Source organism: Geotrypetes seraphini, chromosome 8 (genome assembly GCF_902459505.1).
Source record: "Geotrypetes seraphini chromosome 8, aGeoSer1.1, whole genome shotgun sequence".
NCBI lineage: Eukaryota > Metazoa > Chordata > Amphibia > Gymnophiona > Dermophiidae > Geotrypetes > Geotrypetes seraphini.
Genome location: NC_047091.1, coordinates 117,104,787 through 117,128,389, shown reverse-complemented (window position 1 = coordinate 117,128,389; position 23,603 = coordinate 117,104,787). Strand labels below are relative to the sequence as shown.

The 23,603-nt window shown below is 42.9% G+C and overlaps 1 protein-coding gene across 2 annotated transcripts in view; it reads right to left on the bottom strand.

Annotated features, from left to right (window-relative positions):
- Positions 1-9,915, bottom strand: part of NCAN (neurocan) — a 244,521-nt gene extending 234,606 nt beyond the window's left edge. For both annotated transcript variants that reach the window (XM_033955984.1, XM_033955985.1), the window contains exon 1: positions 9,474-9,915. In XM_033955984.1, coding sequence (XP_033811875.1) covers positions 9,474-9,526 — 53 coding nt within the window. In that variant the 5' untranslated portion in view covers positions 9,527-9,915. The remainder of the gene's footprint in view (positions 1-9,473) is intronic.
- Positions 9,916-23,603: the final 13,688 nt, after the last annotated feature.

Here is a 23,603-nt window from a genome sequence, read left to right as displayed (position 1 = left end):
AAGTCAAAGGCATCTTTAGAAAGAAAAATTATTAGGCCAGATTTAAATTTGGAGGCCCATGATTCTTGCCTTATATTCGAGAGAAGAGAGTTCCACAGTGTGGGAGCCATGACTGAAAAAACTGTCTTGCGAGTTGAATCATAAAACATCTGGCGAATAGAGGGAATTGCTAATAGCTGTTGCTGTGTCGATCGGAGCAATCTGGAGGTTGTATAAGGGATCAGAAGTCTATCTAGAAAAGGTGACGAATTTCAGCCCAAAACAGCTTGCCTCAGGAGTCTGAAACCTCTGTTTAAAGGATGTATTGTAGTTGATGCCATGTCAATACCATATAAAACAAGACCATATAAAACAAGACTGTCGAAACGCGGATCGTGTTGGGTCCTGCGTTCCTAGTGGACTAGGTCCTTTAAGGTTTTCATGAGGATTATTTTACTTTTATGTGGATGATTTATTGTACCTTTGGAACTTTGACATTTTTCAAATAAAGTCCATTTAAGGAACATTGTCATTCCACAGAGTTTCTTTTGGTTTCTTCTGGATTTTCTTCTCTGTGTATACTTTGGGGTCAATCCTCTTTGGTTTTCATTTAGAGAGTACAACCACATGAGTAGCCAAACAACTACTATTACTATTAATTATTTCTAAAACGTTACCAGATGCATTCAGCGCTGCACAAAGTCACAAAGAAGAAGAAAACAGTCCCTGCTTGAAAGAGCTTACAGTCTAAACAGCCAAGACAGACAAACAGGATGTCATGGATACAGTTAAGGGGAAGGGTTAATTAGCTGGCTGGGTTGGAGGGCAGAAGAGTAGGGGTAAGGATTGAAGGCTGAGTCTTTCTTCTGCTCATTAAATTCACCAGTCAGCAGCATCACCAGAACCTGCCATTTTCTGTCTCCTCCACTATTGTGTTCTCTCTTGTCTACAAAACAGGGCCTAACACATCAACATGTAATTGTCAATCATGGGTGTAAGCACAATTATTCTATAACAGTGGTGTAGTAAGGAAGGGGCAGTCTGCTTTAGTGCCTTGTTGGTGGGGGCACCGGCACCTCCCATTCCTCCCGCCTTTTCCCATTCCTCCCCTCAACGCACACACCCCTTCCCATCCCCCATACCTCTAGTTGAAGTTGTTGTTTGCAGCGGTTACAATGTGCTCTTCGCGACCCCTTTGGCTCTCCCACTGACATCACTTCCAGTGCCGCACATAGGAAGTGACATCAGAGGGAGAGCCAACAGGGTTACGAGGAGCATGTTGTTGATCGCCATGAGCAACAACTTCAACTAGAGGGGAGGGGAAGGGAAGGGGCTTGTGCAGCAGGCAGGTTTGGGGATGGAGCGGGGGTGAGGATGAGGGTGGGGGAGGGACACCTTTCACCCTCACTATGCCACTGATAATATTGGTTCTTAAATCTGTCCTGGGGGATTTCCAGCCAATCGGGTTTTCAAGATATCCGTAATGAATATGCATGAGGCAGATTTACATATAATAGAGGTGACAGGCTTAATCAATATTTATGAATATAACACATGTATGATATTTTTGATTACAATATTTGTGGAAAGGGCGGGTGGGGGAGGGGGTTAATTTATATATTTAAGATGATAATAGAAAGATTTTCAAGTGATGTAATATTGTACACTTGATGTAAGATGAAAAAATGAATAAAGAATTGGGAAAAAAAGAAATATCTTGAAAACCCGACTGGCTGGGGGGTCCCCCAGAACAGGTTTAAAAACTAATGTTCTATAATTTATACACAATTTGCACCTATCTTTAGGTGCCAATTTATAGAATTGCACTTAATAGTATTTACCATTGCAAAACAGCAAGCTGCAAATGGTTCCAGCACATATCAGAGGACTCCACAATGATTCACATGGGAAAAACATTCAGTATTCTTACTTCTCATTTATAATCTTAATGTATATTTTCTTCAAATCGCTTAGAACCTAACGGATGTAGCGGTATATAAGAAATAAATTAAATTACATTACATATAAAGGGACTACTCATGCTGGTTTTCAAATGTATATATTGTTCAATGCAAAAAATGTGAAGAAGGGTGCTATATTGGGGAGGTAGGATGGACGCTAAAGACAGAAACCAATTTACACAGGGGGAGATACACAGAACTCCAATGCTGTTCTCTACAGTGCCAGCAAACACCAGGTGGAGCAACAAATTTTTTTTTCAGCAACCAATTCTCAACGCCAACAGCATGTAAATTATATGTACACTCTTTGAGTATTGGTCATTTGTTTAACCGATTTGTATCCTAAGACATTTGTTAGTTTTCACTTCTTCCATTCTGCAAGCTTGTTATCCGATGTCTTTGTATGGTGCTGATTTCCAGCACTTCTTGTTGTAAACCGCCTCGAACTTTCATGGCTTTGGCGGTATATAAGAATAAAATTATTATTATTATTATAAAGGGTTCAGATCTTCCTGGTGCATGCCCACAAAAGCTGTATGGTAGGTACAGCTCTTGTGTATATGTCCAATGAATTTGGGAGGGGGGAGGGGGGGGTGCGCTGTAGCAGGACTTGTTCTGGTTAGTGGAAGCCAGTGGCTGGAAGTAGGAAGTGAAGTATGGGGTATAGAAAAAGCTGCTGCATAGGAGGCAAACACAGCTGTAAAAGATACCCTGCCCTAACAACGGAAACCTATCAACAACTATGGAGCCATCAGTAGGTTTTAGTCGTTAGAACAGGGGGTTTCTGTGTGCTGTTCTTTTGAGCATTGCATGGAGTCACTAATGAGTTAATTTTAAAACTAGTGAGTCATTAGCATAGGATTTTTGATCACTTCTTCCATGCACAGTAAAGCAGTGGCCAAAGCCTGTGTATATTAGCCATAAAATAAGTTTAATTTAGACTGGCTAAAACCAGTCTAAATGAAATGCTGCAAGCCCAGTCTGCTTTGAGCATCATGTCCACAGACACCACATCTGACACCACAAAGCAAACCAGGGTGACATCTCTGTGGGTGAGCATTTTTCAAGACCTGGGCACTGCATCAGTGACCTTATGGTCAGAATACTAAGAAGTAATTTTAAAACAATCCAGAAATGGTAGATCTTTGAAGTTACAATGATAAAATACTTCAACACCAACAAAAAAAGAAATCCAGGTCTTTGTTAAATCCTATCACTTTATTTATAAACCACAGAGTTCTACAGGGCCTCATGCTTTCTCACCTTCTGTTCACCAGTTCACCCTCCCTTTTTCTTACCCTCCTTTACCTTTCCTCTTCAGACTGTCTACAATAATTTTATGTTCCACTTATATATTTGCAGACTTATCTTTTGCTCATACTGGCCTAGTCTGGGGAAGAAGATTCTAGCCTTCTTCGTAAGCAAGTCAAAAAATGTATTATGTTTACCCAATAAAAAAAAGTATCACCTTATTAATTTCTATTTATTACCTACCCAGAAACAAATAACTTAATAGGAAAATATGTTCAAAAGGAAATTGTGATAAGCAAGAGAAAAGACCTTCTCAGCAGGGGAGACTACTGCAGAAAACCTTTCTGGGAGAGAGGCATATCCTGAAAGGAGGTAGACAGCAGACCTGGTGATAAAAACCTAATGGCAGCATCCAGAGCAGCAGTGACCTCACTATATTGGTAATAAGGATGGGATTTAGTAATCTATGCTGGAGATGACAGGAAGACCATGGTCTGGATTGAAGAGCATGACTTAACAGCCATCTTCAGTAAGTATACTTAGATGGGACTCTGCTGAGGATAGAAGTGGTGATAAGAGAAGACACATAGGCCTTTATTAAGGAGAAGCCACACTTGGGTATAGGTGTGGGTGTCCACAGAGTTCCACATTGCCACAATGGAGGTTAAAGACATATTCCAAAGGATAACTAACCAGTTGAAGCAGCAACAACTGGAGACCCAGAAGTTACTATATGAGGCCCTGGAAGCTGGTCGGCAGCAACAGCTGCCCCTTTTGGACCCTTTACAAGGACTTCTGAAGACTGCGGAGCGGATGGTGGACCAAACCACCCATGCTCAGGCAGGTGGAATGTTGGGGTTTGGATCCTTTGTGTTAGGAAAAATGTCATGATGTGGATGATTTCATAGTGACCTCTGAAAGGATAGCCCTGGGAATATGGTGGCCAAAGGATCAATGGGTCTTTAGGCTTGCGTCATGCTTGACTGGAGAGGCCTTGGCAGCACATAGGGCTTTGGCTCCAGATCAAGCCCAGGACTATAAGAGTGTGAAGGATGCTATCAAAGATCATTTGGGTCTTACTAGAGACTTTTATAGGAGAGCTTTTAGGAGGCCACTTTAAGGTCCAAGGAACACCATAGAGCAGGGCTGCCCAAGTCCAGTCCTCGAGATCTACTGGCATGCCAGGTTTTCAGGATATCCACAATGAACATGCATGAGAGAGATTTGCATACCAAGAAGGCAGTGCAGGCAAATCTCTCTCATGCATATTCATTGTGGATATCCTGAAAACCTGGCCTGCCAGTAGATCTCGAGGACTGGACTTGGGCAGCCCTGCCATAGAGCCTTGGCCCAAATGGTTGCTGGATCTGGCTACTAAGTGCTTAGAGCTGGAGGGAAAGACCCCCAGCCCAAATTTTGGCAGACATAATCCTGGAGCAATTCCTCTATGCTGTTCCTCTTAACTTAAAGGAATGGTTGCTTAAGAGGGGAGTCAAGACTATGGAGAAGGCCACTATGGCAGCAGAACATTACTTGTAGGCTGAATCCCTCTATTCAAGCCCCTTCCCACAAAGAGGAAAAGTATCCCAACTAGGCCCTGAAACAAGGGCTATCTCCAAGAAAAAAGACTGGAAGCTGGAGGGGAAGGATCCATTCAAGAAAAAAATAAATATTATCGATGTGAGAAGGAGGACCATTTTACAAAGGACTGTAAAGCAAGTTCAGTTTTACTAGGGAATGGTAATGATAAAGTTGAGAAGGAAGAGGGAGCATATATGATGGGAGTGGAGCTACAGAGTGTTCCCATAAGAGCCCTATTAGACCCCGGGGTCAACCAATCCATGATTTCCCAGAAATTATGGGGCAAGATACAGGAAAAGGTACCCACAAGGGATAACAAGTAAAAGGGCACCATTAAAATACAATGTATACATGGTACCTCTACCCCTTAACTGGTGCTACGTTTAAGCCTCGTGCATCAGTGAGTCAAGTATAGCTTGCAGGTAGTGGCGCTACCCTGTTTGCCATATGACATGGTATTGGGAAGGGACTGGTGTCACTGCTGCAAGTCTAGGGGAGGCTAGGGGATTAGTGTCAACAAGAGCTCAAGCCTGGAGGGAGAGGAAGGAGGCAGCCTCAGCAGGAGAGACACTAACTCAAATTTTCCCTTTCCAGGAGGTGACAGCGTCCCTGGGAAAAGGGAGGATGGAGCGGGCACTGAGGCGGAGGGAAAGGAGAGATAGGAAGGGGCAAATGTGGGCCTTGGAAAGGGGGAATCCCATGCCCTGGGTAGCCCAGGAGGTGTTGGCTGTGTTAAAAATGGAACCCACAGACATCCACAGGGCTGCAGTCATGGTGAAGGCTTGTACCTCTAGCAGGGAGCCATCTCATGACTTATTCAGTCCTTCATGAATATGCAAATACCTGAAAAGATGTATTTTCATATCCTCCTCTCTCCTTTCCCCAAATATCAGACATTGTAGGTGTTTCTTTACATTACTGGTGAATTTTCCTATTCTTCTAATTGTCCCCTGCTTTGCTAAGCCCTGTGATACTAATAACCATCCGAGACTGCAAAGTGTACAGCCATTTGTAATTTGGGGGGGGAGGGTACAGAGAAAGGTTATATTCATACAATCTAAACAGCCAAGACAGACAAACAGGATGTCATGGGGGAAAAAAAGCAAACAAACCAACAACTATTCTTTCTAGTTGCTTTTCTTAATTAATGGATTCATTATTGCAAGAAAATATGAATGAGTTTCCATACAAGATTGACACAGGAGTCTACTGAAAAAGGCGTATTGGTTTCTGTACAATAAAATCAATTATAATAATTTTAAAGATGGATTAGCAGAACCTGAGCAGACAAGGCTCCGAAGAGGTGTCAGTTTCATATTTCCGTGTCTTTTTTTTTTTTTCTTCATAATCTCATTTCTGCTTTAAGAAGTACCTCTCTTTCCTCATAGCGGTAGCCAGCAGGGGGCACCTTTTGAGTGATACCATCCTACTAGACTCTTACTGTCATAAGTTGGGACAATAGTCAAGGCTCTTTCCGGACAAATTGGGACATACTGGAAGATGACAGCTAACTTTTAAGAAATGCTGCAACGGCCCAGAACCTTCATGTCTGCCTTGAAGAAAGGAGTTTGGACCGCACCCGGGTTCTGCCTCCCAAAACCGACAATATCGATTTCATAACAGTAAAATCATATTCGGATAGCAGGGGTACCAAACAGAAAGAGGAAGGAGGAAGAGACAAAAACAATTATAATTTGTGTCAGAAAAAAGAAGAGTCAAGGAAAGGATGCAGATTAAAAATAAGCTTCTTATTTTGACAAGTATGGCAGCTTTTTTTTGTTGGTATTAAGGGGGAAAGCCTGAAAATCTTATCAGTTGCTGGGGATTCTCTGTGAGAATATATTAGCACTTTGAAAAGCCGTGATCAGCTCCAACAGTGGGCCTTAATAAAAGTGTGACTTTTCTAAATGTACAGTCTCTCTTTTTTAGCTTGCTCTGTAGTAGGAATGTCAAAGTCCCTCCTCGAGGGCTGCAATCCAGTCGGGTTTTCAGGATTTCCCCAATGAATATGCATGAGATCTATTTGCATGCACTGCTTTCATTCTATGCTAATAGATCTCATGCATATTCATTGGGGAAATCCTAAAAACCCGACTGGATTTGAGGAGGGACTTTGACACCCCTGCTCTGTAGCCTCATGAAATTAAAAAAATTAAAGGCCAAGCATCAAGAAATCTCCTCTCCCCATTTCATCTCAGTGTACTACTTCCAATAAAGCATACTCACCTACCTGAAAGTCTTCTGTTTATTCAATATAAAATTAGACAGCACCGTTTGGATTTTAAGAGCAATTTTGGATGGATGGATAATACTCTCTAGGAATGATGAAGGCGGCGGTTGGGGGGGGGGGGGGGAGATAATTGTCAAGGATGCCAAATGTGAAAAATACTTGTTTCTAGCGGAGTATATGTCAGTTGTTCATTGGAAAATGTTTTCATGGAGGCAACTGAAGGAGGTGGAAGGGCGGGAAGACTGACTCAGTGGGTCCCGCTTCCAGGCTGGGGCAATCCCGCGCGTGCGAAGAAGGGCACGAGCGTCGAAGTTACAATGCAGCCAAATGAATCCTCCGAGGATTTGCAGCCTGCTGGCATTATTTGCATTGTGCATCTTGGAAATGGAAATTAGGCAACTAGGAGAGAGAGAAAAAAACCTGGCTGCTTTTTGACTGTGTCTATCCCGTTAGGACACTGAAGGGAACATACTTCTCCAGGCTTGCACACCTCACCTTTAAGAAAATAAAATAAAAAAGTCATGCTGAGTCAGGCTAAGGTCCATCAAACCCACATTTCCAACAGTACGGGTCACAAGTTCCGGTCAGATCCAAACAACTAGATTTATTCTTCATAGCTTTCACCTTCCTGTACTTGGTTTACTAACTATTTATCACGGCAAATCCTTTTTTTTTTGTAAAGCCAATTTTTTTTCTGCCGAGGGCCTGTGCAGACAGCATCAATTACATTCGGTGGCGATCTGTCAATGGGAAATGAACTGTTTTAAAGAGAGAACCTGGGTTTCGTTTTGGCCTTTACAGCAATTCCTTCTCACCTGGACTCCCTGTAGAATCTGATAATCTTTCTCGAAGCAGTGGTAAGAATGATATAGGGGTGCCGCATATGGTTTCTGGGGAGATGCATTTGCAGTAAGGCTAAAGATCTATTTAGATTAGGAGTTTGGGATTTAGTTTACTCTGCTGGGGGAAAAACATTCCTAGCTATCTTGACCATAATTAAAGCTGAAAAAGCTGTATGCATTCACTCATTGTTGCACTTTTGAGAGATGTTTAAATCAAAACACCCCGAGTGGTCTTGGGTCTGATACAGATAAATATCGTCTGTTAGGCGGGCCATATCCCATGGCAACCAAGCAATAATTATTCATTTTACACATTGGTGCGGATTCAGCACTGTGCGTATACACTGATCTCTGTCTATATAGGCATACATATTCATCTTTATTTATATTCATATTTATTCGTCTTTTTTAAAATGTGACTTGAGACCTTGTACTTTCTCTTGTTAAGAAAACTAGCGATACATATCTTTCCCTGTCTCAATCCGCCTTTCTGTGTGGATTTTTTTTTTTTTTGTCATCATATCTCCAGGGACAGAGTAAATAATTCAGCATGTCCACCTGTCTCAATAAGACACATCTCCTGGGAGGCTGCCGGTTGATATAATTCCCTGCACAGTGGAACAGTTCAGACACCAACTCCCCCTCCCAACTCATTCTCATTCAGTTGAATTCTTCCCAATGATCATTTTCGTCTTGCTTTTTTCCCCTCATCTGTCATCCACGTCTGCATACATTTCGCTTTCTGTCACCATAAAATTCTCTCTTTTCTTCTTGTTCACAACTTTATTTTAACACTCCCCCCACTTAATTTGCACCCAGGTTCTCTCTTCCCATGTTCCTCTATTTCTGCCCATTCTCCATAAGTCTCTATAGCTCTGCTGAACTAATTGCATTAAAAACCCCACTTAATTTGCACCCAGGTTTTCTCTTCCCATGTTCCTCTATTTCTGTCTATTCTCCATAAGTCTCTATAGCTTTGCTGAACTAATTGCATTAAAAACCCCACTTAATTTGGACCCAGGTTTTCTCTTCCCATGTTCCTCTATTTCTGTCTATTCTCCATAAGTCTCTATAGCTTTGCTGAACTAATTGCATTAAAACCCCCCACTTAATTTGCACCCAGGTTCTCTCTTCCCATGTTCCTCTATTTCTGCCCATTCTCCATAAGTCTCTATAGCTCCGAGGAGAACCGTCGCCAGCCTCAACTCTGTCATTTCGACCCTAGCTCTGGTTCTTAGCTTGTATGTTTCTCTTCCCCATGGACCAGTTCCTCCAGTCTAGGGTGTATTTTATTCAGTTGCATCTAACAGACCAGCTGCTCTCATCAAGAGACTTCCAGTCATTCACGATTTCTGTTCACTGCTTAAGAAAAGATGCAAACTCAGAAAGGGGACCGGGGAGGGGGGGGGGGGGCGTAGGTGCCTTATCACATACCCAACCTACAATTTTGAAGGAATGTGAGCAAACCTCAATACCGACTTCCCAAACGGGGAAAATCACCACCCACTGGGGCTGAAGAAAATACAGAAAAAGAGCATCAATAGAGAGAGGGGCATAAAAGATGCAAGCGCTCCCCCCCCTCCCCTATCCCCAGACACACACAATAACATACGAATAAAGGAAACGTACCGGTTGGGTTGCTGCCGACCTGCCTCCGATCTCCTGCGTCTGTAGGAATGCATAAGAGGAATCCCAGCTCCTTTCAGATTAGTAGGTGGAGAAGGGGGGGAGGGGGGCAGAGGAGAACGGAATGCATACAAAGGGCAAAACTGAGAAGGAAGGTTCAGGCATGGGGGTCGAAGAGGAAGCAGAAGGTAATCCCGAGCCGGGCACACCGTTTAATCCATTTCCTTAGAAAGAAGAGGTGGGAATGGCCAATGCAGGCACATCCTGAACAAAAGGGTAGAGCGGGCAGCCCCCTCCCCCCCCGGGTGAAATACCCTTCTCTGCTGCTTTTGGAGAGTGGATGAACGGGGTTGGGAGGAGAGATCCTATGTTTTGAAGCCACTTGCACTTCCTAGCCGTAAGAGCTAGCGCCCCTCTGAATTCTCGAATTCCCTTTCCTTTCGAACGCGAGGGAGCAAGGGCCTCGGCGTGCGCATGCGTCGCCCCTTATTACACCCCCCACCGGTACGCACCTTGCTCCTATTTGTCGGAGTGCAGATAACAAGTAGGAGCTGACAGTTTAATTTCCTCCTGAAACTTTCCGGCTTTCTTTTTTTTTTATTTCTGAACTTTGCAAGCGGATGCGATTAATAGGCAGGTTCCCAGCTCCGCATTAAAGCCTGAACAATCAAAAAAAATGGCAAGAATCAAAAAGTATCTCTGCTCAGTATTACATCATGTGGATGAGGGAAGAACAAAGGCACCCCACCCCCGCCACCTTTTTAACCAAACTATTTAATCGTAGTTTTTGTCAGAGTAAGAGTTATATTATTACATTTTCTAAAGAGTCATAAGGTAAGTGCTGGGAAGATGTAAAACAGGGCTTATACGAGTATGAAAGAAAATCCAAGGACGTGGTCAATCCTGGCAGCAGACAGACTCTGAGCTAGCATCAGGAAAGATAAGACTAAAAGCCTGATCCGGCGGATTTTTATATTTCCCGTCCATCATCTGATCCGTAATTTGTGTAATCGGGAATTTCCAGAATATTGTCTTTGGGAATGTCAGAATATTTCTTCAAATAAAGGAGGAAATAATTGTGTCATTTTTGCTTTCTATAGGCCTGAAGCTCTCCCTTGTGAATGAAAATGTCTTTTCGGAGTTTTGTTTGGAAAGTAAATAAAATGCATTTATGCACGGGGTAGCTATAGGTTAGCTGGCATCCCGCCCAAACTGAAATGGTGCTAGCCACATTGGTGTGAAAATGATGTTATGTCACGTAAAGTGCAACTAAAAATAGAGCAGGGTGCTGAGAACCAGGGAAGTCAGCGTTCAATGCTTCTCTGGAATCTGGAGTAAACATAGAAACATAGAAAAAAGCGGCAGAAAAGGGCTATAGCCCACCAAGTCTGCCCATTCCAAGTATCCTCCCCCCCCCCCCTGAATTTAATCCCTTAAAGATCCCACAAGAGTATCCCATTTTTTCTTAAAATCCGTCACGCTGCTGGCCTTTATCACCTGGAGTGGGAGTCTGTTCCAATGATCCACCACTCTTTCGGTGAAGAAGTACTTCCTGGAGTCGCCATGAAACTTCCCTCCCCTGATTTTCAGCAGATGCCCTCTGGTGGTCGAGGGTCCCATGAGCCAGAAGATATCATCTTCTGACTCGATGCGTCCCGTGATGTATTTATACGTTTCCATCATATCTCCCCGCTCTCTTCTTTCCTCGAGTGAGTACAGTCGCAATTTCTTTAGGACTGGAGAAGGGTGGATGTGGGCCCTCTCCATAAAAGTGGAAGTAAGGAAGAAGTAGGGAACTACAGCCTGGTAAGTTTGACTTCTGTGGTAAGTAAATTAATGGAAATGCTTGTAAAACAGAGAATAGTGATGCTTGTGGATTACAGGACTTGAGGCAACATGGATTCGCCAGAGGCAAGTCTTGTCAGACAAATCTGATCAATCTTTTTGACTGGGTGACCAGAGAATTGGATAGAGAGAGTGTGCTAGATGTGGTGTATTTAGATTTTAGCGCAACCTTTGTCAGTGTTCCAAACAGGCATCTCAAAAATAAACTGAGTGCCCTCATGATGGGCTCCAAAGTGATAGACTGGGTCAAGAACTGGTTGAGTGGAAGCCAACAGAAAATATTGGTCAATGGAGATCACTCTGAGGAGAGGGATGTTTCCAGTGGTGTGCCTCACGGTTCGGTTCTTGGGCTTGTTATTTTTGACATTTTTGTAAGTGATATTGCTGGAGGGCTGTCAGGTAAGATTTGCCTTTTTGCTAATGATACCATAGAGTAGACACCCCGGATGGTGTGAATAACATGAGGAAGGACCTAGTGAAGCTTGAAGAAAGGCCAGAAATTTGGCAGCTAAAATTTAATGCTAAGAAATGCAAGGCCATGCATTTGGGTTGCAAAACCCCAAAAGAATGGTAGAGTTTAGGGGGTGAAGAACTTTTGTGCACAAAAGAGGAGCGAGACATGGGTGTGATAGTATGTGATGATCTTAAGGTGGCCAAGCAGGTTGAAAAGGCGGCGGCGAAAGCTAGAAGGATGCTAAGGTGCATAGGAAAAGGTATGGCCAGTAGGAAAAAGGAGGTATTGATGCACCTGTATAGGACTCTGGTGAGACCTCATTTAGAATATTGTGTACAATTCTGGAGGCCGCACCTTCAAAAAGATATAAACAGGATGAAGTCGGTCCAGAGGAAGGCTACTTCATAAGAAGTATGGGGACAGACTTAAATATCTCAATTGCTATACTTTGGAGGAAAGGCAGGAGAGAGGAGATAGGGCAGACACATTTAAATACTTATATGGCATAAATGTGCATGAGGCAAGTCTCTTTCATTTGAAAGGAAGCTCTGGATTGAGAGGGCATAGGATGAAGTTGAGAGGTGATAGGCTCAGGAGTAATCTAAGGAAATACTTTTTTACACAAAGGGTGGTAGAAGCGTCGAATAGTCTCCCAGTAGAGGTGCTGGAAACAAAGACTATGTCTGAATTCAAGAAAGTGTGGGACAGGCAAGTAATTCAATCCAAATCCTCCCCTCCAGTGGTGGCAGCTCCTGCTCAGTGGTCCCTTCTTTGACAATGGTGGTGTTTCCAGTTCATCTCCTGCTCAGTATTCCCCACTTTCTCTCCCTAGCACCATTATATCCCACCTAACCATCCATCCATATGATATTTTATTTTCTGATGGGTATTTATTAACCATCTTTTTTGAAGGGAGGTTTGGCAGCTTGGCTGTGACCTTTTCTGCTTTGTATCCTGTATAGCAGTATTCTTCAATGCAAGGCACAGGGGGCAAATAGCAGCCCCTGGAGACCTCTGGGGTAACCCTGATCCTCATTTTGGATTTTTTTTTTTTTTTAAATTTGTGTTACTCTCTGCCCCTTTATTCAAACTCAGGACATAGAGGGGGATGAGAATGGTAGGAGAAGCCTCACGCTTGAAGGACTAGGAATGTCTCATGAGACAGAAAGCGTTTGGAAATGCAAACCTCCTTGAGAATACCACCAGGAAAGGCAGGCTGGAAGGGATGGATTTCATTGACACACACTGGTCACAGTGTCACAGCTCCATATAAAGAAGATATTTGGCAGCTCTCCTTCAGCTCACTGGGATACAAAATAGCTCCAACATAAAAATTAAAGACCACTGCTGTATAGCCACACTAGTAATGGATTCAAAAGTGTGCCTTGTTTTGTACAGGTGTGCATACACAAACAAAATATATACAGAGTGCCCACAAAACACTCCTTGATTTTAAATGGTTACAAAATCAAAATATATTGGAATATGTTTATAAATAAGATGACAGCAAATACAAGTCCCAAAAAGCACAGTTAGCAAGATTTTACACAATCGCTTGCACTTTCACCCTTATAAGCCGCAATTGGTGCAGAAGTTACAACCTTCAGACAATGCAACACGACAAAATGACCAAGTGTTCCTCAAGTGGCCCCCGAGATCACCGGACATTACTGTTTGTGGCTTTTTCCTTTGGGGGTACATGAAAAACAGAGTGTACGTGCTTCCACTACCTGCAACTATGGATGATCTGCAGGAACGCATCACTGAAGCTATAAATGTGATCACGCCAGATAAGCTTGAAAGAGTCTGGTCCGAGCTCGATTATCGCATCGATGTTTGCCGAGTAACAGGTGGGGCACACATCGAGTGTATATAATCAACCATATGAAACTTGATGAAACCATATGAGTTGATGAAACTGTAGCCTCAAAGGTATTAAGAATATTCCAATAAATTTTGGTTTTGTACCCATTTAAAATCAAGTAGTGTTTTTGTGGGTACCCTGTATATTGAAACTCAAGTCTTCAATCTAGAATGGAAAGAGAAAATGGTGTCCAATCAGAAAGAAGCTACTTCCCAGGCGACCAATCTGGAAGGAAGTGTATGAATTGCTTTCTAGGACATCTGGCTATGAGAAAAGCACAGAGGCCATGCTTGGGGAGGGTGGGAAGTGGGGCAGAGCAAGGTGAATATATTCCTCCATGGCTGTTATTGCTAGATCAGATTAAGTTCAGCTGGCACCTATTGGAGTCAAGCTGAGCCTTCTTGGAGAGTTTCTGTTCAGTAGGAATATATAAATTCCCTGTAAATCCCTTAGATTGGAGCAGTGAAAGTCTCTTGGCTATCCACATCACAATGATAAACAAAAGCAGATGTACACAGCAAGGAATACAAAACATTTATAATTGTCTAACTATAGTTCTGGTGAGATTGTGTGCTGGCTTCCTTTTACATCTGCCATTGGGCTAGAAAATATGTGAAGAGCTTAACTTCATTTATCTCTCTGTAAGGGGGGTTCGTTCCTCAGCTTCAGTTGGGCTCCTGTACCATAGAGACATATGAGAAATGAAAAAGTAATGGAGTTGTTTTCTTCTATTAAGAAATTCATAGTATCTAATTTTAGAGATCAGTCCATCTGATTTAGCAAAAGCTGCACATTAATCCTGCTGGGATGGTACACCTGCTTTTCAAATCACTTGTCTTGAATTTCCAATTCTAGTGAAATCCCAGTGGCACTGAATCTCATCCCTCCTACTCCCTGACATGCTCTCTCTGTATACTCCACTTCCTATGAATATCCCCATCATCTTTACCGCAGGTAGAAAAGAATCTCAAATTAATTTAGAATCTAGGGAAATGAGAGAGTCCACTCCGGTCAAGCTATTTTTGTAAATTAACTTTCAGTGGTCTAATTAGGGTTGAATAATTTCATTCCAGTGGGTCATGCAAAAAAAATAAAAATCATGATTTGCAAATAGACAGAACAGTTGGGTGCTCCAGTTTCTGAGGGAGGCCTTAGATTGTTACTGATTGTTAATTCTCCCTCTCTCATGACGTTTTGGTCCTGGTGGAGCTAATTTCAAACATTAGAAATAGAATTACAGATATCTCAAAATATTTGGAATGTAACACCAAACCTCAAAATAGTCTCAATGGAGGAGCTGTCCTGGAGCAGAGGAAGCCAGCTGATCTTTGTCAGATGGGGTGTAACAGTACCAGTAGGCTGGCATGCCAAATAATTGCACCATTAAATAGACTCAGGCACTAATGCTCCCCCCCCCCACACTTGAAGGGCTGATGGTGCTGGGCCTCATCTTGCACCCCCCCCCCCCCAAAAGGGCTGATGGTGCTGGGCTTCATCTTTCTCTTGGATAATTCATTGTGAGTGAGATGTGGAAAGGAAGCTGTGATCTGGTGGGGGAGGGGAGAATGTAACGATGCCATGAAATGTCAGCTTGTAAATGAAATATGTTATGAAATTGCAAAGAGCTGTGATTTGATTGCACCATTGTGTGATTACTGTCTGATAATGTACACTGATTCCAGCTGGAGGAAAAGGCATTTCTCCTTTAGGGCCTGGTATACTAAGGCTTTTTCTCCCTTTCTGTGTATCTGACAAAATAAGCTTTAGCAAATAAGCCATGTTACATAGTGACTCCAGCCAGAGGAAAAGCCATTTTCCTTTCATCTAGGAGAAGATTCTAATTCCAGGAAAAGAAAATGTTCCTATAATACAGCACATTAACCTGAGATGCTCATGACCTATTGCAAACCTGGAGAGCCATCTACACAGAATCCAGGCTTGGTGCAAAACCACCTCTGGTACTTTCGCATCTCATTCCCATAACAAAAGACATGGGATGCAACCTAATTGACAGATGAGACCCAGTCTGCAGCTACTGCACTCTGTCACTTGGAATATGTTTTTTTTCCTAGACCACAGTATCAGCCTCTGTCAAGAAGAAGCAGAACAATGCCTGCTACAATTTGTAGGAAGAGGAGATATTTGAAGAGTTCTACTAATAAAAGCAAAGAGAACAAAAATACCCTGATGCTAAACAAGACCAAGTTTCCCCTCCCCTCCATTCCAGAAACAACAGCTATGAAACCGGGTCTAATCAGGCCACTTCTGTTTGCATAACAGGAGAGACGGGGAAGGAGGAAAGAGAAAGATTGCAAGGATGGAATAATGGAAAGAAAAAGCAGAAGAACTCGAGGGAGGGCGAAGGAGATAGGGATAGTGAAAGTGGGGGCCTCCTCTAGTGGAAAATGAGGCATAAAAAGGATCTATCTGCCATTACACTTGGGTTGCATAGTTTTGAGGGTCTGATGCAGCCATGAGACTTACTGTGCAGTTAAGTTGGAGTGTACACACATTATTAGGCACAGAATGCAAAGAGGGCTTGAGGGTGCGAGTTAACTTGCACAGAAGACATGGTCACATGCCGTGTTAAAATATATATGACAAAACTCCAACAGCTGCCGAAGATGCTTAAAAGTCCCCAATAGAGGCAGCAATTGCAAATATCAGGAGTGTTGAGAGAAAAATATTGATGTAATAAATTATTAGTAGTGTAGTGCAGTGGTTCCCAACCCTGTCCTGAAGGACAGAAGCTTCAATGCTTTACCAGACTCGGGCTTTACTGGCATGAGAAACAAGTCACATATTCAGCCGCATACCATCATTGGATTACACATTGTGCGCATAGTAAGTGAGAAAAATAACAAATATAATAATTTAGTGACAGTGAAGTTCTACAACACTACTCCCTGTGCTATCAACCAGATTAAATGCAGAAAATATAATGATAGACGTGAGAACTGCACTTAACTTATTTGGAGCCTTGCATCTTGCAAATACCGTAAAGATATCGGCAGGAATCCTCAGGAGATTACATGATAACAGAGTTGTTCTACATCTCCTCTGAACTATTTGAGGTTTGACCAGGCTTGGTTTCAGGGAACACTACCCCTTCCTGAGGAACCCTTCTGGCAGTAAACTAATTCAAGTAAGTGCCACAAAAGAAAAGCAACCCACAGACGCTACTGCTCTGCACAGTTATCCGTTGCCGGCTGAAGGGGGATGCATTAAAATGCATGGCAATAGGGGGAGGGCACTGTGGAGCCCGTATCTTATGGCAGCCTGAAACTAGTGCTCCTGCTCATTGAAAAGAATTAAGTGGCTAACAGCTTTGGTTTATTGCATTGCAACTGATATACCCCCCGACTTCGGAACATAAGACCTTCCGGTTTCCAACTTCAGATGTTAGAGATGCCTGCCAATAAGGTCGGAAAAAGGCACAAACCTGAACCAGCCTCACCATCTAAGACTCCGCTACCGTCTTCATCTGATGACAACAACCCCAGCTCTAAAGCGTTGATGGACGAACTGAAATCGCTTAAAATGCATGGCAATGAGCATTTATAAGTATTCCATGCAATGCAGAGAGTATTCTGAGCAGTGCTGAGTGTGTGTACCCAATGCAAGCATTTTCTCGACAAGGCCGAAGCAGCATGGAAGGGTTCGCAGAGAGGATCTCATGTCTGTTTTCTAGATTTAAATTGCAATCAGAAGGAAGCATCTGCAAATTTGAAAGGTAGGATGCATCAAATGCACACGTGTCCAAACAAAAGTAAATACGTTGATACAGGAATTCAAAAGTATGTATTGTTTTTTGAGAGGATAATATCAGTTAAACACACAGAGATGATGATCTGATATTGACCAACACCAATCAATCCACTCTAATAATTATATAATTTTAGTCTTCAGACCCTCAGAAATGCCACCATCCACTCCAATACAGTTTCATAGTGGCTGGATTTACACATTAGATCCTCACCGGGTCACTTATAAACTATTATGAAATAGAACTGTGCTTTAAATACACTTTGCCAGTGCTATAATTGTAAAGCTAATACTTAGCTGAGGTGGTGCATTCAAAGGGATCTATCACCAACATGTTTCACCTTGTATGGGTTTCATCAGGGCTCTGATCCCTCTAAGTTTAAATTGGTCGCGTTGTAGGTAACCAATTTAAACTTAGAGGGATCGGAGCAAACCCATACTGTGTGAAACATGTTGGTGATAGATCCCTTTGAATGCACCACCTCAGCTAAGGATTAGCTTTACAATTATAGCACTGGCAAAGTGTATTTAAAGCACAGTTCTATTTCATAATAGTTTATAAGTGACCCGGTGAGGATCTAATGTGTAAATCCAGCCACTATGAAACTGTATTGGAGTGGATGGTGGCATTTCTGAGAGTCTGAAGACTAAAATTATATAATTATTAGAGTGGATTGATTGGTGTTGGTCAATATCAGACCATCATCTCTGTGTGTTTAACTGATATTATCCTCTCAAAAAACAATACATATTTTTGAATTCCTGTAGAAGGGGGTCACGGAACAGACAGGCATGGCACAACAGGGGGGAGAGGGAAAGGGGGCTGCTATGGGGGGAGGGGTGTGCTGGGGCAGACAATCTTGGGGGGGAACAGAAGGGGGCCACGGAGCAGACAGGCATGGCACAACAAGGGGCAGGGAGAGGGAAAGGGGGCTGCTTTGGGGGAGGGGTATGCTGGGGGGCAGAAAGCAATCATGCTTTGCTCTGGGAGGGGGGGGGGAATAGTTGAAAGGGGATAGATTCCGTACAAACTTAAGGAAGTTCTTCTTCACCCAGAGAGTGGTAGAAAACTGGAACGCTCTTCCAGAGTCTGTTATAGGGGAAAACACCCTCCAGGGATTCAAGACAAAGTTGGACAAGTTCCTGCTAAACTGGAACGTACGCAGGTGAGGCTGGACTCATTTAGAGCACTGATCTTTGACCTGGGAGCCGCCGCGTGGTTGGACTGCTGGGCACAATGGACCACTGTTCTGGCCCAGCAGCGGCAATTCTTATGTTCTTAAATACTCTGACATTTCCAAACAGTATACCAATAACTCAGAACTCTAATTCCATCATTTTTGTAGTACAAAGAAAAAATCTACAAAATAAAGAATAGACTGAAACATGCAAACTATACATAAATATTGTTGCTTTGAAAAATGTAAAAAAATATAACAAGTAATTTGCCCATATATACAATAAGGGCCGGATTCTGTATAGAACACCCAATCTCAGAAGCCACCTAAGTGGCTTTTGAGAATCGCACACGAGCTTCCTATATAGAATCACATTTGTCCTCATGGACAGACGCCTAAGCCAGCTTAACACCATGATTCTCTAACCTGCATCCATGTCACAGGTGCCGGTTAGAGAATTAGGTTGACGCTGAGCTTATCGTGGCAAGGAATCTCCTTGCCACATTAAGTTTAGCAACAACCTGCTTCCCCCCTCCCCCCCACAAAGACTTCCGGCAGATAGGAAACCCAGTCCATTCTACCAGAACCCCAGACCTCCCGAACATCGCTGCAAAGATCGCCGACAGGAGGGATGCCCAATCCCTCCTGCCAGAACACTCCCCATAACCCTAACCCTAACCCCAAAAACCACTGCAAAGATCGCTGGCAGAACCCCGGAACCCCCCCCCCAACATCGTCACAAATATCACTGGCAAGAGGGATGCCCAGTCCCTCCTGCCGGACACCTCCCCACTCTAAAAAGTAGCCCACCCGGATCCCCCTTCTCCACCCCCTTGATCCCCTTTGCCCCCAGACCCAACCAGAACCTCCTACTTTATGCTGATGGCCAGCCGGAGGCATCCTTCCTGCCTCCAGCCGGTTGGCCCACCTTCACTCGAATGGCAGGCCTGCCCCTTCCCAGTACATTATGGGATGTACCAGGGAGGGGCCTCAGGCCCTGATTGGTCCAGGTGCTTAAGGCCCCTCCCATGGGAGGGGTCTTAGGCACCTGGGCCAACCAGAATCTTAGGCCCCTCTCGCAGTGCATTCTGGGATGCCCTGGGAAAGGCCTAAGATTCTGAGTGGCCAGATCCTTTAGACCACTCCCTACATTTCAGGCACCTATGCGGGCCTAAGGAGGCACATAGGCCCACCTAAGGTCATCTAAGGCCACTTCCAGTTGAAGCCATGCCCACCCACCAAGCCTTAAGGGAGCTTAAGCGGGCCTACGCACCTCCCTAGGCTCCCAGAGGCACCTACAATGTAGGCGGCCTGCCTCAGGATGGTTTTTAAAAAAACGTGTGTCCCGATTGGCTGGTTAGGCAGCAGTAGGCCGCCTATAATCGGGACACCATTTATAGAATTTGCCCCTAAATGTTTCCACTGAATAGATAGGTAAACAGTCTCAGGTGCTGTGGATTAATTTTGTTTAACATTATCTTCCACTTTGAAAACCCTTTCCCTGGAATTTATGACAAATCCATTAAAAAGGAGATTGTTTTTTAAGTATCAGATTTATTTTTCAATTTTATTTTATTTTTTACTAAAGCATTCCTGCCTTTGTGTGTGGAAATATGTTATGCAAACCAGACCTTTAGAGACCATGCTTTCTACGGTGTCAGGTCAAAAGCGCGCCGGGACAAAGGCGCGCGCAGACAATTGAGCGCAGTGTGGAGGTGCGCGCTGAAGAAAATTACTGTTTTTAGGGGCTCCGACGGGGGTGTGTGGGGGGAACCCCCCACTTTACTTAATACAGATCGCGCCGCATTGTGGGGGGTTGTGGGGGGTTTGGGGGGTTGTAACCCCCCACATTTTACTGAAAACTTCACTTTTTCCCTGTTTTTAGGGGAAAAGTTAAGTTTCCAGTAAAATGTGGGAGGTTACAACCCCCCACAATGCCACCGCGATCTGTATTAAGTAAAGTGGGGGGGCTCCCCAACAAAACCCCCCGTCGGAGCCCCTAAAAACAATAATTTTCTTTGGCGCGCGCCTCCGTCTTGCGCTCAGTTGTCGGCGCGCGCCTTTGTCTTCCGCGATTATGTCTATGAACCCTTTCTACTGGTGTCTCTAAAAACAGAAACACTCTGTTTATTTTTCAGAGTGTTTAAAAATATTCTTATTTATCTTACACCACAATTATTCTTAGGAAGTGCCAATATTTTTAAGAAAACTCTAGTAGAAAACAATAACATTTCTTCATCGAAGCAGTTGCCAGCTGGAGCTAACACAAAATCATCAGAAGCCAGGAAAAGTATCAGTTGGACCACTAGATAACTGTGGGGTAAAAGGCCTTAGTGGATAGATTAGCCCTCCTCTTTTACAAAACCACAAAAGCAGATTTTAGCACAGGCCAGCTCTGCGCTGCTCCCGACGCTCATAGGAACTCCATGAATGTCGGGATCAACATAGAGCAATCAGCATGCCAGCCGGCGTTACAAACTGCTTTCTTGGTTTTGTAAAAGGGGGGTAAATGAATTCTTTGCTTTGGTCTTCACCGAGGAAGATACAAGTTCCAGAAATGGTATTCAATGCTGATGAGTCATAGAAACTGAAACAAATCTCTGTAACACTGGAAGATAGGGCAATATGATATATTGAAGAGTAGCAAATTGCCTGGACCAGATGGTATGCATCCCAGAGTACTGATAGAATTCAAAAATGAACTTGCAGAGCTATTATTGGTCATTTGTAATTCATCTTTAATATCCAGCATGATACCGGCAGACTGGAGGTTGACCACTATAACACCAATTTTTTTAAAAGGGCTGCAGAGGTGATCTGGGAAATTATAGACTGGTGAGTCTGACGTCAGTGCTGGGCAAAATGGTAGAGATTATTTTATAAAGAACAAAATGACAGAGCATATGCATAAGCAGGGATTAATGAGACAAAGCCAATCTAGATTTAGTCAAGGGAAATTCTTCCTCACCAATCTACTACATTTCCTCGAAGGGGTGAATAAACAAGTGAATAATGGTAAGCAGTTGATATTGTGTAGTTGGATTTTCAAACGATATTTGACAAAGTACCTATGAAAAACTTCTGAGGAGTGGAACAGCTGAGCTTACTGTGGCCAGAGAAGTGGACAGGCATCCGAGTGGACAGAGACAGCTTCTGTGACTCAGAGGGGGACTTGGTGAGCACCATAAAGAATGTGCTTCTTCCATATAGAGCTAGAACAGCTGAGCTCACTTTTACCAAAGAAGCGGACAGCCTTCTGAGCAGACAGAGGCAGCTTCTGTGACTCAGAGGGGGCCTTTGGTGAGCACCATAAGAATGTGCTCCTTCCACAGTATGTGGCCACAGGCACATGGCCATGAGTGTGTGCCCGAAGGGGTGCGACCAAACGGGCAGGTTATGCCCCTTTGGAGCTACATGAAAAGTGAGGAATTTTGGCTCCATTTGTCTTCACCCAGTAAATCTTTTATGAATGGGGAAAGTGAAGGCAAATATAACAGCAGTTTATCAACTTTACGTAAGAGAGGAAAAGAACTTGGAAAAGTTTAAGAGCAAACTTAAGAGTTTTCTTTTTAAAGATGCATTCAATATTTAATTGATTTGCCTACTGCTCTTCTATTTATTTTTAAACCTTCAATTCAGTTTTGTCTTTCCCTTCCTGTTGTGCTTAACCTCTAATTGTTGACTCTTATATTACTTAGATTGTATTTCTTTCCTTGCCTTACCTATTGTTTCATTGTGTTCGTAAATGAGTTTTTTAAATTATGTTTTGCAAACTTAGTCCCTTGTTAGTTATGTATGTTTATTTTATGTATATTTTAACTATGTATTTTGCTGATCTGTACATCGCTTTGAATTTGGAACTTGAAACTTAGATTTTTTTTTCTGGTTGCTTTAGAGTTCTGGTTAATTGAGTTCTGGTTAACAAAGAGTCTACTGTATATCTTTAAGATATGTTTGAAACAATTCCCTGGGGGATAGGTGGTGTGTAATGGGAAAATTTAATAATCTCAGACAAGCTCTTGCATTATTTTCTAATGCTTCCATCTGTACATGCATAACTAAATTATCTTTAGTTGTAGCTGCTAATAAACAGATTTCTGCTGAGATTCAGTCTTAGTAATCCGTTGCTTTACTGAGTTAAACCATTTGTCATGTTCCTCCAACTTTCGGACAGTCTCCTCTGAAAATTTAGACAGTCTAAGTAAGTTCTCCTGAAGTGTTTTCTCAGTTCTAAAAACAACTATACCAATGTCCTTCAACTTAAATTCACTCACTTTTTCACCAGAAACAGGGCTAGCTGAATTGGTAAAAGACTTAACACCAGACTGAGAAGATTCAATAAGCTTTACTGGGAGTGGAAGAGTTATTATGTCTCTAGTCTCTGAAATAGTGCCAAGGGAAACCTCAGTAGGAGATTCTTCCTCTTGCCAAGGAGCCTTGCTGTGCCTGTTTGTCTCAGCTGCAGCTCCTGAGCACTTATAGATTGAGGAGGTGGTGTTCTACCACCCAGTGATAAGGAGATAGAAGAGGAAGTTATTGAGGAGGTGGTGTTCTACCACCCAGTGATAAGAAGATAGAAGAGGAAGTTGATATACTCACAGGTCTCATAACTACTCTTCCCTGAAAAATTTGGATGTGTTGATCCAGAATGAGATTATGACTGAGATCAAAGATTGGATGAGTACTAATAGATTAATGTTGAACATATCTAAAACTAAGATAATGCTTCTCTTGAAAGATCCAGTTTCAAACTTCCAAACTGTAATAAATGCGCTAGGCACAGCTATGAATCTTTCACATGAAGTTTATTATCTAGGTGTGATTATGGACTCACAGTTAACATTCACGGTGCATATTCAATCTGTGATAAGAAAAACTTATTTCAAGTTATGGATGATAAGTAATTTAAAGAAATATCTTTCTGGTTGTGGCAATAGACAAGTTCTGCAAACTGTAGTGTTATCTAGCTTAGATTACTGCAATGTTGTATTTCTAGGCATTACTTCTTATGCCATGCATGCATTACA